This window comes from Etheostoma cragini, unplaced genomic scaffold, assembly GCF_013103735.1.
Source record: "Etheostoma cragini isolate CJK2018 unplaced genomic scaffold, CSU_Ecrag_1.0 ScbMSFa_1523, whole genome shotgun sequence".
Taxonomy (NCBI): Eukaryota; Metazoa; Chordata; class Actinopteri; order Perciformes; family Percidae; genus Etheostoma; species Etheostoma cragini.
The window spans coordinates 680,841-693,554 of NW_023265587.1; the positions used below are offsets into that span (position 1 = coordinate 680,841).

Consider the following 12,714-nt stretch of genomic DNA (forward strand, 5'->3'; position numbering starts at 1 on the left):
TTAATCAGGATTTAAATGGGACGCTGCGGTATGACAGCTTCAGAGCACAGCATCTACTGCTATACACAATGCCTGTTTCTGTTTCTTTGGTATGGTCTTTATTAAAAATACGTATTTCCCCTCTTACTTTTAGTGCTATTTTTCAGTTTAGTTGTTTTAGTGGGAGGTGCCCAGTGTTGGAGATATCAGCCGTGGATAAGTCTGCCTTCTCTCCAATACAAAGGAACCACATGGCAAGTTCAGTACTCCAGGTAGCTCCAGGTATTTAGTTGCAGAAAGCGTGTGTTTATGGTTATCGGCATATAACGTGTTCCTTTATGGAGCCAGACCAGTGACAGTAACCTGTGGTATTCAAATGAAATTTGGAACTGAAACAACAACTATCGGCACTGAAAATGTTACGTGTTTTTGTCCTTTAACACAATACTTCCTATTCCTTATATCCTTTATTCATGGCCCCTGGTGAATGAATCTTACAGTACACTGTGTCTTAATTCCATACCACATAGTAATTGTGTACACACTATATATGTATTACAGGATATGGTTTTTGAAGTTCATGCAGAAGAAAACAAGCAGCAAAAGGCCACAGATGGGACTCAAACCCCTGGCCTTAGAATGAGTTGATGTATATGGGGCAAAGACTCAACCAGGTGGGCTACTCTCGCCCCCCCCTGACATACTGATTTCATATAATATACGTAGTTTTGTTAGTACAAGGTGTTTTTATTGAATGCCGTTACTGTCCAATGGATCATCCACATTTCTTTTGTTTTTGTCACTTTATTGTGACACACCCATCATATGAAAGAGTGGGATCCAGCTAAGGTTGGTCTGGGTGCAGGAGGGGTCTCACTGAGCTGAACCACCTAAAACAGCTTCTGACGCAGTTTTCATGCCAGGGATCTGGTCTTTGGGATTTCAGCAGCTGGTAGGGTCCACCCGACCCGCCTCTCCTCTACCCGGGCACATATGAGACGGGCAGGTGGGTGGAGGAGGGGGGGGGGGGAGAGAGAGAGAGGAAAACAAACTCCCAGCTCTGGCTGTTTACATTTCTGTGGCACGTCTGTGGCTTGTTTCCATGGCGACGGGAGTAAAGATAGGTGGGATGTGTCAGGATCCGGTGTGCCGAGCGGTGCTGATTGCTGGACTGGACTTGAAGAGTAAAGCGGGTACACAGGAAGCGACTCCACATTATCTCGGCTGGCCCCCCAGCTTTTAGTCTCTCTGGTCTACAGGAGCCCTGTAGCCCCCCTAACTGCACATCTTACTGATCTTAAATCAGATTTCTAAACAATAAGAACATCTCTGTAACTCTGAAACCTATGGTAGGATATGGTTTGTATCTGTTGCTATGGGTAACGACACCACTCATAACTATATAACAGATCTAGGGTCTGAATTAGCACTACTTTAAATAAATAGCAGACTATTTGCCCTTTTTTTTTAAAGAAAACAGGGAGTGTTTAGATTGTAGCAGGACGTAACGGTGAGGAACGCTACAGGAGGGGGGGCACCAGGGTAGCTCGTCTAGCTGAGTGTGCGCCCCATGTCTCAGTCCTCGCCTAAGGGGGTTGCAGGTTCAATTCTGACCTGCCGCCCTTTGGTGGCCCCTCTCTCACCCCTTCCATGTCTAAAATGGCCAAAGAATAATCTTTTTAAAAATAAGGGTTCCACATTCTCATTACTAGTCCAGATGTTGTCCAGATGTAGATGGGTTCCCTTCTTCCAGCGGGTTCAACAAACAGCCAGTCCCCTATAACGTCCCTGATTATGTGCCATGGCAGTTATGGGGAATATAAAGACAGTATTTATCTGGAAACGACTGGGGAACACTCATGTGTCTTCATCGCTAGCGTTACCAACACAACTTGAGTACAATAAGAGGAAGGACTGCAAGTAGATGTAGCTTGGGTTAAGATCCTTTTTGTGAAGCTCCTATGAACTGGTGTTAGTAAAACAGAAGTGTTAAAAGCTGGTCAGCGACATGTTTGAATGCAGGTGGACCTTATTTTGGAGGTCAGGAAGGAAGGAAGCCAATAAAGAAACCATGAGTTAAAAGATAAACAGTTTATGTGAATCTCTCACATGGCATTTACCTTTACTCTATACACATCGTTTGAACGGGATATACAGTATATCTTTTTCTTCTTCTTTACAGTTTGACATAATGGTTCTTTCAGCATGCACTTTAGCAAAAGGCTCCACAAACACAGACTTCCAACTAGAACTCTCCTCACAGTAGAACATAGGAAACGTGAACCGGGATCTAAAGCCTGGCGGTGTGAGGACACGATGGAGAAGCACAGCATCGGACTACCAGGACTACCACGGGTACGGTAAGACACAAAAATACATCTTCTGGATCCCAAAAATAAACACTTCTTTTTATCCCCAAGTTACGTCATCCCCGAAAATACACAAAGAACAGTACCCCTCTGTCGACAAAGAGTAAAGCAGCCTGTGTACTACACAAGGAGGATTGTGGGTACAGGGGGACACTTGACGGCTAGCTAACAGCTGTGCAGGTCTCGACTAATCATGACACACGAGTTGTGTGTCCTCTATCTCAGCTTTACGTTTGAACGGGCTGAAATCACAGTGTGGGTCGGCGCTTCTGGGTTCTCGGGTGCTTATTGCAGGTCCGATCTGATTGGTTGGGGGACGCGGGGCTGCTACTGTGCAGACTTAGCCGTTCTAGAAGTCCCACTCTGTAACTCCGTGATCTTCTGCTACACTTTCTGCTCCGCCCCGCATGTGGGGGGGGAGTTTGGAAGAGTCAAGTTATGCAGTTGGTTTAGTTTAGCCACCAGGAGTAACGAGGAATAATTTGGTTTGTGCAGCACAAACTCAGGGTCGTTGCATGTTCGATGCTCGGCATGGAGGGGGGGGGGGAGGTGGGGGGGACTTCTACAACAGCGACTGCATCACAGGGGGACTCTGTCTCATTCATGATTGTGCTAAATCTAACCGGAAGAGGGACGTATCAAGTCCACTCATTGGTCTCCGCTGACCTAGCCTAGCCTCTCTATGCTGTATATACTGGATGTAGAGTTATCATCATATATGAACACAAAGTGCCTCAAACTGATACTTCTTACTACACTTATTGCGAGGAGGGATACCACAGCAAGAAAAGTGATTGACGTCGAGTGTCACGGTGCAACTTAGCAACCAGCCACCTCGATACCTGACTCGCCACCGTAAGACAGATGTGTGGACGGAACCGCTCGGCCCAGATGTGCTGCGTTATTGTCTTTTTTTACAGGAGCAGTATCTATACAGTCCATAGTCTCTTTTGAGGACGTGTCCAGGTCGCTTTCCACAACAGGAAAAGCAGAAAAGAAATCAGGAAAAGGTGAATGCTTATCAAAGTCCTCCCAGGTTTCCCGTGTGTTCCTTGAGTTCCTTCCTGGTGCACGGCTCCACCGGCTGGACGGCGGTCTGGCGATAGTTTCTGCGTGCCCCCCTAGTACATATTGTCCTGCAGGAGTGGCCTTGTGGCTCCAAAACGGGCTCCTCCCGCTGCAAAGGGTCCCCATCCTGACGACTTATCCCTCGTCATTCACACAGGAAAAGAATCATCTAAATGGAACATAAACACATCTCTGAATACCACAAATGCATCATCTGGCTTTGAGCTTGCCAACATGTGTCAAAACATGCCCAAAGAAATGAGAACATATCCAGATCTCTGGTGCTCTTTCAGCGTATACGGAGCGTTATAACAGCTCTATTGTATATTGCAGTGGTCTAGGTGGGGGGGGTGATTTAATAATTTGGTGTGCAGACAAAGCTAAATGTTTGAAAAGAGCTTTTCTTTTCTAATTGACTTTTTGCCAAGCGACGTGCGAGCCAGTTGCTAAGCAACCATCTGCTACTGGTACAGACATACTGTAGGGATGGGTGAGGCACATGGCTGCATGCTAATGTTTGCCGCCCCACACCTGTTGCTGCACAGAAGCAACACAAGGAAATACAGTGAATGGCTAAAGGACAAAGCCAAAGGTTTTAATGTGAGAACTGGGTTGTGTGTCTGGTTCAGGGACCCCGGAGCGGGTACTAGACCTTAGGGACGGCTGACAACGGGAAACTGTGCACTTAAAAGAGCAGAAATGGGAGAAAATGCTGTTGCAACACACTAAATCTGCTCAATTGGGCACACTTCCAACCAAATCTGGTGGTATGGGATGCAAATGCAGTTTTCTCCTCAACAATGGTGTCATTTGTTTCCACTAATTATACATATGTGTTAATTATCCTCTGAATAAAATGCTACAAGGAGCACAGTTAACATTGTCCCATTAACATCACATGTGTCTCTCTTTAGGATTATTAAATAACCCCCGTTTTTAGTACACACACACACATAAACACACATCTTAATGGATGACAGAGAGGGTGAGAGGGTCCTACCTACCCCAACCAGAGACACAACAGCTTTGGTGGTGCTCGGTCAGAGAAGAGCTGGAGAGAAAGTTACTCGGGAAACAGGGAACAGAAGCAGACCAACATGCAGAGAGAACCGACCCCCCAGCTGGCGTTCAGCGTTTATAGTCTCCTCGGTGGATTGGTGGTGAAGCCCGATGGCCAAGTGAGACACCCCAACCCCAACCCCAACTAAACACAACATACTCCTTCAAATATATATTTAGATACATATATATATTTCCATAAGCTCTCCCCATTGTCGGCCTGGTCCCTGCTCCCCGTGCCCCAGACGATGGTTACAGGATGATCCATGCACAGACATGAGCACGGCCAGCAGCAGGTGAAGAGAGACTGACTGAAACATCGTCCTGAAAGACCACCCCCCCCCACAAAAATAAAGCAGCAAACCACAGACAAAGTCACAGTCGTATGAGGTTCAAATGAGGTGACATCTTGCTTGCTTGCTTTTCTGGAAGCACGTCTTTTCAAGCTATCTAAATATAGCAACATGTACTATCCCTGATTATTCATGTGTCCTTTTAATGAAGTGTATCGCTGCTACTTCTGAAGCCGGCGGTCGGAGTTCTTTTATTGCAAGTCTCAAAGTACGACGATATGGAGCCCCAAGTGACACAGGATGACTTACTCCAGGGTGTTAGCTTAGCACATCTATCTCCAAGGACCAGGGGGAAAGGTGCTCAGGATGGCCGAGCCTCGACCAGTAGTCTTAGCTACAAAGGGAAGTCCTCCTCCACTAGTCACAATATCTAGAACAGAGTTCAGATTCTACACCAGAAGGAAGTGGTTCGGTTTTTGGATGCTTTGGGCCAGAGTGGCCCGGGGCTGGACGTCTCACAGGATGGAGGGGATGGGGGAGCGGGAGCGGCGCAGCGGGCACGGCGATCCGTAGGGCGAGGTCGCAGGGGACAACCTCAGGGCGTTACCAGCCATGCCCGCTATGTTGTTTAAGCTCCGGGATTTCTCATAGCCTTCAGATGAGGGGGCGACAGAGAGGTGGTGGTGGTGGTGGTGGTGGTGGTGCAGGAACGGAACATGAACACACACAGGCAGGCAGGCAGGCAGGCAGGCAGGCAGGCAGGCAACGTTCCCAGTCCGGGCCAGCCGAGTCGACCGAGACAAGACAGAAGACAGGAGTGAGACAGAGCAACAGTAGCACTGTATGGTGAGTGCATGCACAGCACATTTCTGGACATGACTCAGTTCGACTGCAGTCTTAGATAAGCAAATGTTTTGAGCTGAAGCTGCTCTACAAGCAAGAAAGACCTAACTGTTGGCTGGAGACCAAGAACCGGTTTTTAAGCTGCACGATAGCAGGAAAATATCTAAGTGGGATTATTTTGACTGATGTTGCGATTGCAATGTGATTCACGATATTGAGGGGAATGACCATGTTTGTATCATTATTCTCATGAAATGATAACAGTGTGATTTTGTTTTGTGTAGTCTGTAGGACAGGATGTGTAGGACGTCTCTGCAGCACCTCACTACTTCATGGTTTGACACATATTTGGCCTTTAATGAGTATCGCCCCCCTCTGAGATTTTTATAGTGCACTAATCCATATTGGGATTTCAGTAATTGCGATTAATTGTGCAGCCCTACCTAAGATGCCTTCCATGTACACTGGAAACCCGACCTGATCAGACTATATACACTGTCCATTCCACTATCCCAGTGAAGTAAGACAGAATCTGGGACCTAGCTAATTTAAAGGGAAATGGTCTGATTTAAAATAGCAACGAGAGCACAAGAACAACGAGCTAATTTCCTTTTTGCTGTCAAAGTAGGCGTCTTCCTTTGACATTTTGACTCAACTAACGGGCTTATTATTACACTTTCAGGTGATTTGACAAATATCTGTCTGCCATTTTGTTTTGCTGGACATCAAGGGCTAGCTATGGAAGCTAGTTAGCTAGCGTGCTCAGGTTCCAACACAACGAAAGTCAGGATAATGAAAAAAAACCATCTCATGAAATCCCTTTCATTTCTATTTTGACCCATTCTCTGCCCAAACCTGATTGGACTGGAGGTTGAATTTATGAATGATGTGTGGTCTGTTTACCACTGTGTTTAGCATATCTATTCAATTGACACACATGGATAAAAAAGCAGTAGCATTTCAGGCTTTTAATCGGGCTTGGACCCAGAACTGCTGCCGTAGTTCGAGGCTTGAACAGAAACTATGTGGGTTCCCGTAGGCTCGGACCTGATGTTCTGGGCCAGATCCTGCCTCTGTTTTGACCAATTTCTCGGTTGCCATTCATCTTATAACGGCTCTCTGGCCCCACAAACTCACTCAACCAATCAGATTGCTTTACCCCTACAGTACCTCTGTCTTTGAGTTGTGTTCAGTTTAAATATGTAATGCTAAGAAAAAGTTTAAAGACTAATATCTAAAAAATGGCCAGAACTTTAGAAATGCTTAGAAACTGCTTATTCATATTGAGGTTCAAAAATATGTGTATGTATTGAGACTCCATGCTCATTATGTATCAAATACAACAGATGTGGACACATGGAGTATAAAGTGAGTGTGTAGCCCTGCACAGTATATCAGTCATAGTCATGGTCAGCACCCCCTGGGGTACACGTACCCCTGGGTGGGAATCAGGGCCCTGGAGGATCTGGACTACATTCTCAATGATTTCTCTCAATACCAGGTTCTTTAGATTTTGTCCTCCAGTACATTCGATGTATGATCTTATCAGAGTTCTCATGAAGTAAACCAAATGTTCAGTATGGAGAGCGGCCCTCTCACGGTGTGATGGCGTCGACCTGCCTGCTGCAGAGTGAGTAGAGTCTGGGGCTGTAGAGCACTAACACTGAGAGACTGAGAGCAGGATGTTTAGACCCTCCTGGAGAGGAAGTCTCCTTCGGACAGGGGGCAATTAGCCGTGGTTTACTGCTTCCACATCACAGTGCACATTAACACAGCATTAATGCCTCCAGATGCTTCAGATAAGATGGAGGAAGCGATCTAACAAACATGCTTCAGGCCTTACGTGGTGGTGAAATATGATTTTAGGGTGGACAAATAGAGGCGGAAAGCGAAGTTGGTTCATAGAAATGTTGCTGATTGATTAACTCTGCAGAGACCTGAGGAGCAGTTAACCCTAGTCCTCAGAAATCCACCGGTTTCCAGCACAAAGAAGGCGGAAGGTAACGGACATCCGGCGTAACCTTCAGGCGGCAAACCTGACATCGTCCAGTGATTTCTCTCAATGAAAACTCTTCATAATGTTTCACTGTCTAGGTAAGCTTAACGGTTACTCACCTTGGCCAGAAAAATAACCAGAGCCCGGGTCAAATGGGCAAAATGACTTCATTAATATAGAACATTTAACTTCTCAGGAACTTTCCTGTATGTAAAGGGCTTGGTTTGCCTAACCGTGGCTCTTTTCCTTTCTTTTTAGGAAACTATTAGGAATACTAATTCTATCTTTGCATTTTTTGCAAGAATTTATGAGCACACATCTGCTAATCACAAGATATGAAGTGGTGTTTTTTTTTTACAGATCTGTTGAATAAATCAACTCGATTAGTCGAAAAGAATCATACGAGTTAGGCGACTATCAACTATTACATTAATCACCAACTATTTTGATAATTGAATAACTGGCTTGAGTCATCAAAATTCTCCTCTCCAGCTTCTTAAATGTGAATATGGTCTAAATTCTTCACGCCTCTGTGTCATTAAACTGAATATCTTTGAGTTGTGGACAAAACAAGACATTTGAAGACGTCTTCTATGACTTTTGGAAACACTGATCTACATTTGTTACCATTTCCTGATGTTTAATAGACCAAACAACTAACCTATAATCCAGAAAATAATAGACTAGATAATAAAAAATAATTTTTAGTTATAGCCCTAGTTAATTCCATAAAAGATAGAATATATGCAACAGGTCTGAAATCAGTCTATATTATTTGATAGGAATGTATGTATGAATCTGTTGCATTAACAGCAAATCTGTTCCAACGTTACAAATTTAGAAAAGTAAAAATTGATGGGATTCAAATCTATTACTTTAACTGATTTTATTCCTGTGACTGTGAGCTATCTGCTGGTGTATCATCACCTTGGGGGCAGATGGTACACAGGCCAATTTCCTCAGGAGCTGCAGATGGGCAATGCACCCATCAGTAGTGAAATAAGCGAGACACTGGGTCAGAGATGTATTCAAGTGTTTCCAGGCAACAAGGAAACATGAAGAAGTTGAGAAGAAAGCAGCAGCTCGGAGTCAGCTGCATGGACCCCTCAGAAATGCCAAAAAATGTCACAGCTGAGAGCCGCAGCAGCAAATCCCCAGATTACAGTACCTGAGCTAACTAGGCCTGAACAAACCCCCCCCCCCCCACGGGATGTTGATGTCCCGGTCACTAAGGATACGGATCAGCTGATGAGGATTTGGCCTATTTTGTCAAAACATGTCCAGCTCTGACATCTGTGTTTTTGAATGTAACACATATCTGAAATATGAACTCATGTAACTGTTAATTCGACGAGTATTCCACACATAGTGAAAATGAAAATAATCCCTCGGAGATGAAACCTAACCGAGACCTGTAAGTGATGACTAATGCATGAAATATGAATCAGTAGTAATGCACAATAGCAAGCATGGATTTCAGAATGATTCCCTAAGACAAGATAATATTGCATGGGTGTTAGAAAACTATAAAGTCATTTAAAGTCCAATGAAAGCAATCGTATTGAAAAGCTTGAGATCCACATGCGGTTGGTTACCTGTTGTCCGCATCACTCCGTCTGCAGGGCAGGTGTAGTCACTAGCAGCGAGCAGGAAGCATGTGCCCCCACTGCGGCCGTCCTGTTCCCGGGTGCTGGACCTCCGCATGGGGACCCTGTCCTCTGGAGACATGGTCAGGTCACTGCCCCCGCTGCAGTCTGCTGACAGCACTGGGGGAAGAAACAGGCCAAATATATTGAAATCCTGAGCTCATGAGAACAATTTAAAAAACAAAAGCCCTAGGTATGAACTTACCATACAGTTAAAGCTCCATTAGTGGCATCAATTATTTACACATCTTTTGCAGAGATATTAAATAATTAGATAATATGATAGTTATAGATTGGTTTGATCATACCCTCCCTGTCTTAGGTACAGCTTGCTGGGGAACTAAAGTCTGGCTTTAAACTTGAAAAGGTAGAGTATGCGATTCTAATCCGATAACGTGTTTGTGAAATTTGGACAAAACATCTTATAAGATCTGACATGAGCATACAGTACATGTTAAATGGAACCTTTGGCATGGACACATAACGAAGGAGGCAATCTGAAGGACAAGGAAGGGGACTATGTATTTGAAATGACCTCTTAAAGGAGCCATGGCTTGGAAATGACACTTTATGAGTGTTTTAACATTAATATGAGTTCCCCCAGCCTGTCTATGGTCCCCCTGGGGCTAGAAAGGGGGATAGGTGTAAACCGAGCCCTGGGTATCCTGCTCTGTCTTTGAGAAAATGAAAGCTCACATGGGCCGATCAGGCATCTTGCCCCTTATGAGGTCATAAGGAGCAAGGTTACCTCCCCTTTCTCTGCTTTGCCTGCCCAGAGAATCCCCCCCCCCCATGAGAGAGAGACATCATGGCTTTCAAATGAGCAAAGTGGCAGTTGGTCAAGGCCACACCCCCAGCCTCCCGACTACGGTCTAAACAACAAAGGAACAGTCCCAACTGGAAGAAAGACTTGGACACGAGGACTCTGAATTACTGTCAGCATAAGCTTTTTCACACAAACATCTCCTACTCTCAATACCTCAAGCATTGCCTTCCTCCTCACTGTGGCAACCAGATATGAAGGCTGAGAGGCAAATAAGGCAAAAGAGCTCAGTCTTCTGTGAGGGAGCAGCTGTGGTGCCAGTGAGTCTCCGGGGGGAAAACCAGTTCTAGTCTCAAGTGGGAATCTGTCAAATAGACACTTCTTTCCCTTAAAGGGGATCTATTATGCTTTCCTGTATTCTTTCATATCTATAATGTCCTAACGTTGGTTTTTCATGTTAAACATAGATAAATAATGAGGTTAACGTGTTTCAGAGAAATCCCAGTGAGCTGAAACGTTCAGATTTCCACCTGTTCTGAAAGCTCTGGTTCCAACAATTTGTCAGCTACTCTTGGCTCTGTGTCATGTAACACCCCAATACTGGTTCACATTCCTTTAGTTATGTAGTATTTGGTTTAGAAGCCTTTATGTGTGATTCCTGAATGTAGAAAGTGCTGCCATAATCTATCATTATCTACTGCTATTAGTAGCTAGTAGCTGCGTGCTAACACCAGGGAATACAGACAATGTTGTTCATTTCTCCCCGATTACGGGAGGCATTACTGCTGAAACATGTCCCGTTGGGTAGTATTTGGTTCAGATGAAACGTAGAAATGTAGAATGAATGTATAAAGTTCTCTTACTGCCCGCTGCTAAGTATAGTAGCTGCGTGCTAACAACAGGGACATCTCTAGTCTTGGCTCCCATGTGGCCTGGCCATGTGGTCTTACCTGAGCAGTTGCGCTCTAGCACCCTACTTCCTTTGACATGGCACAGGTCACCTTGAGTGCTGTTGCAGGTGGTGTTGACATCGACTTTGCAGTAGATGGGGGACCCGCCCAGCACCGCCTGAGGGATGTGCTTCTTCCTCTTCTTGGGCAGCTTCTGCTTGGCCATGGCGAGGGAGTAGTACATCCCAAAGTTATTGACGATGACGGGGACAGGCATAGCTATCGTCAACACGCCTGCCAAGGCGCACAGTGCGCCCACAACCATGCCCGACCAGGTCTTTGGATACATGTCGCCATAGCCCAGTGTGGTCATGGTTACCACGGCCCACCAGAAGCCAATGGGGATGTTCTTGAAATCGGTGTGGAGGCTGCCGGTGGGGTCGTTAGGCATGGCGCCGATTCGTTCGGCGTAGTAGATCATGGTGGCAAAAATTAACACTCCCAATGCCAGGAAGATGATGAGCAGCAGGAATTCATTAGTGCTGGCCCGTAACGTGTGGCCCAGCACCCTTAGTCCCACAAAATGACGCGTGAGCTTGAAGATACGCAGGATCCGAACAAAGCGCACCACCCTGAGGAAACCCAACACATCCTTGGCAGCCTTCGAAGAAAGGCCACTCAGCCCTACCTCCAAGTAGAAAGGCAGGATGGCCACGAAGTCAATGATGTTCAGGACGCTCTTGATGAACTCCAACTTCACTGGGCAGAAGGTCACACGCACCAGGAACTCAATGGTGAACCAGAAGACGCACACGCCCTCCACGTAGGTGAGCGCGGGGTCAGTTTCGATCTCGTACTGCGGGCCCGAGTCGGGCACGCTACTGTTCAGACCGGTCTTGTTGATGATGGTGTTGAAAGCCTCGTGGGTCTCCAGGCAGAAGGTGGTGATGGAGACCAGGATGAAGAACAGCGAGGCGAAGGCTATAAACTACGGGAGAGGAAAAGAGAGAAACAGAGGTTAGATTAGACTAGCATACACTGTATTGTCCCTGAGGAGAACTTGGTCTTGGGCCTAGTGCTACAATCGCCGCTACAACGTGATCCCTTACAGTCAACGGATGTCTACTTGTGAGTCCTCGTCACAGGTTGTGTAGCTGTTTCTTTTTTCCTTGTTTCTATTTAGGGTTTCACGTTTAAAAGCAAAGTTGTGGTTCAAACACAGACAAATGTGCATAGATGTGTGGAAATACAAATAGAAACAAGATTAAACACGACTGAAATCCAGGGAATCAGATATAAACGGAAAATCAGGGTAAACAAAGTTAGAAGCTAGGGAATTAAAGGGAGTTTTATCTTAGAAGCATGAACCAGATCAGCCTGTCTAACGGCCTCTGGCGGGCTGCTGCAGGGCCGAGGAGCCACTACAAAAAAGGTCATACACAACTCTAAGCCGGCCTTCTGTGATTGGTCATCTGCTCCAAGCATTGTTGCATCCATAACTTCATGCTAACCGCAGCAATATTTCATCTTGACAGCCAGTGTCGTTAAATTCTCCCCAATTCCGGGTCACAATACTCCTCAAACATTTTCTGTTATGTGGTATTTGCTTTAAAAGCCAGAGTACAAAGTCATGCTATATATTCCGTTGCTGTAGCTCAAGCTTCAACCATAGACTGTATATTAATGGGCAGAGCATGTGTGTTGTCACCCATTGGTTTGGGGAGATCTTCTATCCGCTGTCGAGTTTGCCGTAATTTAATTAAACTTTAATCTTAATCCGTTTATTGATCCCCAATGGGGAAATTACA

General features: G+C 45.5%; 1 protein-coding gene across 2 annotated transcripts in view; it reads right to left on the reverse strand.

The window, feature by feature from the left end:
• Window positions 1-3,068: 3,068 nt before the first annotated feature.
• The window catches only part of kcnc2 (potassium voltage-gated channel, Shaw-related subfamily, member 2), a 61,147-nt gene continuing 51,501 nt past the window's right edge, over window positions 3,069-12,714 (reverse strand). Inside the window, exons 2-4 of one of the 2 annotated variants that reach the window (XM_034865417.1) lie at window positions 10,967-11,894; window positions 9,203-9,373; window positions 3,069-3,585 (exon numbers count right to left, since the gene is read on the reverse strand). In XM_034865417.1, the coding sequence (XP_034721308.1) occupies window positions 3,566-3,585; window positions 9,203-9,373; window positions 10,967-11,894 (1,119 nt within the window). In that variant the 3' untranslated portion in view covers window positions 3,069-3,565. Of the gene's footprint in view, window positions 3,586-4,515; window positions 5,421-9,202; window positions 9,374-10,966; window positions 11,895-12,714 lie in introns of those variants that run through there. The other variant, XM_034865416.1, reaches the window with a different exon arrangement.